At 47.7% G+C, this 2,111-nt stretch overlaps 1 protein-coding gene across 1 annotated transcript; it reads right to left on the reverse strand.

The window, feature by feature from the left end:
• Positions 1 to 774: 774 nt before the first annotated feature.
• On the reverse strand, positions 775 to 1,305 carry IUM83_12377 (uncharacterized protein; the record flags this gene model as incomplete). The annotated part of the gene is made up of 1 exon (XM_067936998.1): positions 775 to 1,305. The coding sequence occupies one exon, from the start codon at positions 1,303 to 1,305 to the stop codon at positions 775 to 777; it is 531 nt and encodes a 176-aa protein (XP_067800129.1).
• Positions 1,306 to 2,111: the final 806 nt, after the last annotated feature.

Genomic DNA, 2,111 nt, shown 5'->3' on the forward strand with positions numbered 1-2,111 from the left:
CGCATTCCTGGTCGTGAACAAGATCAGGTCGGTATACGAACCAAAATATAGTCTTCTTCCCAACCAAGGATCTCAAAGTAGTGCACGAGAGTTTTGTTTTCTACGTCGACTCCATTACTCGAGGAACAATTTATTTAGTAGTATTAGTAGTAGTAGTAGTAGTAGTACAGGCACTTGAGGAACTAATGGAAGCACCATCATAGCTCAGGAAGGAAAATAAGCTAACTCGTTGTCGACAGCCGCTTTTTCTACCACCAAATTACTACATGTAAGGTCGAATTATTAATATATCCAAGGGGTCCAATATCGACGTGCAGAAGGTGGTAAAGCCACCGGGGCGAGTTTATCAAATCCCAATCGTTGAAGTATTAAAGCAGCAGCCTCTTCGTTGGTACTCAATTCTTCGGAGTGTCGGTAAATGAATCGGTAATGTCTTCCAATCGAAGCGAACAGTGTTGGGACACTTGGTTGCGAACTATTGTAGCTCGGATCTGCATGTTGACTTCGTGCTGATCTCTTCGAAAACCTGGCAAACATGATGATGAGAAAGACGAGGCTCTCCACACTGTGGTATGGTTGTGGTGACCACAACCATGTTACCCTAGTACATGTAGTGCATGCCGTAGATATCGCAAACACCACAAAACTACCAGTAGCAAAAAGGGTAAACCACTGTTGATGTTGATTAGGTAGCTACACTAATCGGTTGCCGCGTATCGTCGACTTGACAATGTATCAGGGAGTGAATGGTTTCTTCCACGTCTAGCCCCCGACCTAGTTGCTGGTCCAAACGACACCCACCTCGTTAAGCTCCACGCCCGCGTACCCAATGAATCCGCCCAACTGGAAACCGGTGGGAGCGCAAATCTTTCCGGTCTTGGCCGTGCGGGTACCGCCCTCGAGCACCCTGCCCGACGTGGTGGTAATCTTGATGTACATGATGCGCGTGTGATCATGGTACGTACCCCAGTGGGCCTCCAAGCAGTTGAAGCGCTCACCAGAGTTCAGAGTGAGCGTCTTCGGGGTACCGATGTTGCCACCGTGGAACGTATTGACCCTTGGCCCCCGGTTGGGACTTGCGTCGATGCCGACGCCATTCACATCCACGCCGGAGCGGATCGTGATGGAGTGCACGATTTCTCTGGGCGTTGTAAAGGTTACATCCGTAAACTCCGTGCCGAGCCGCTCGCCGAAGGTCTGGCTAAGGATAATCCCTTCTGATTGCCCGTCACCACTTGACCCATCCGCAGCAGCCCCGCTTGTCAATAACGCTACCATTGCAAGTGCCTGGAAGAAGAACTTCATCGTCGTACCCTTGAGCTTGTCGGAGGCCGGATGGAAAATCGAGAATGAGCCGTAGCTTCTCTTTCTCTTTCCAAACGAGAAAGCGCTGCCAACACGCTGAGACACTCGGTCATTGGCACAGTGCCGCTACTGTACCTGTACTTACGGACCGTAAGTTAGATGATACCGTAATACGGTATCATCTTCGCAGAGCATACTGCGCCATCTGGCGCTACGTTAGGATAAGAGATAGGATAGATCGATTGGAAGGCTTCAATGTGATTACGGTAGAGCCCATGATTTTTGTCGTTGTCGTCGGGATTCCTGTAATACACTCGTCACAATGTTTATTGCGCACTAATATACTTTATTTCAGTCTGAACGAAGTTAATGTTAGAACTGATTGTTTGAGATAAATTAATCCATCCAGGCTGAAAACCAATCTGAAACTCAACTAAAATCTTTAGTTTACTGTATATACGGAGGCCCACAGTGGGGTACAAAATTTAATTGGAGAGGTAATTAGATGTGGACTACCGAACGTATCGAACCCCCCAAAACTCAAGATCTAGTTTGACGGGATATAGATAGGTAGGGATGCTCATACTCGGGGACCTCTTTAATTGGATACATTTAAATGATAATTTGAAGGTTGACAACATCCTACAAATTATCCTGTGAAGATCACGTGGTGGGGATAGAAATGATTCGGTAAAATGTAGTCTCCAAAGAAGTCTACAATAGTCTGACCGGCGCACCGTTGGAAGCACCTCCGACTGTGGCGAGACGGAACACTTGACACGATCGTACTGTGGGTGCGGTGTTTC

The sequence above is a fragment of the Phytophthora cinnamomi genome, assembly GCF_018691715.1.
Source record: "Phytophthora cinnamomi strain GKB4 chromosome Unknown Contig2, whole genome shotgun sequence".
Classification (NCBI taxonomy): Eukaryota; Oomycota; class Peronosporomycetes; order Peronosporales; family Peronosporaceae; genus Phytophthora; species Phytophthora cinnamomi.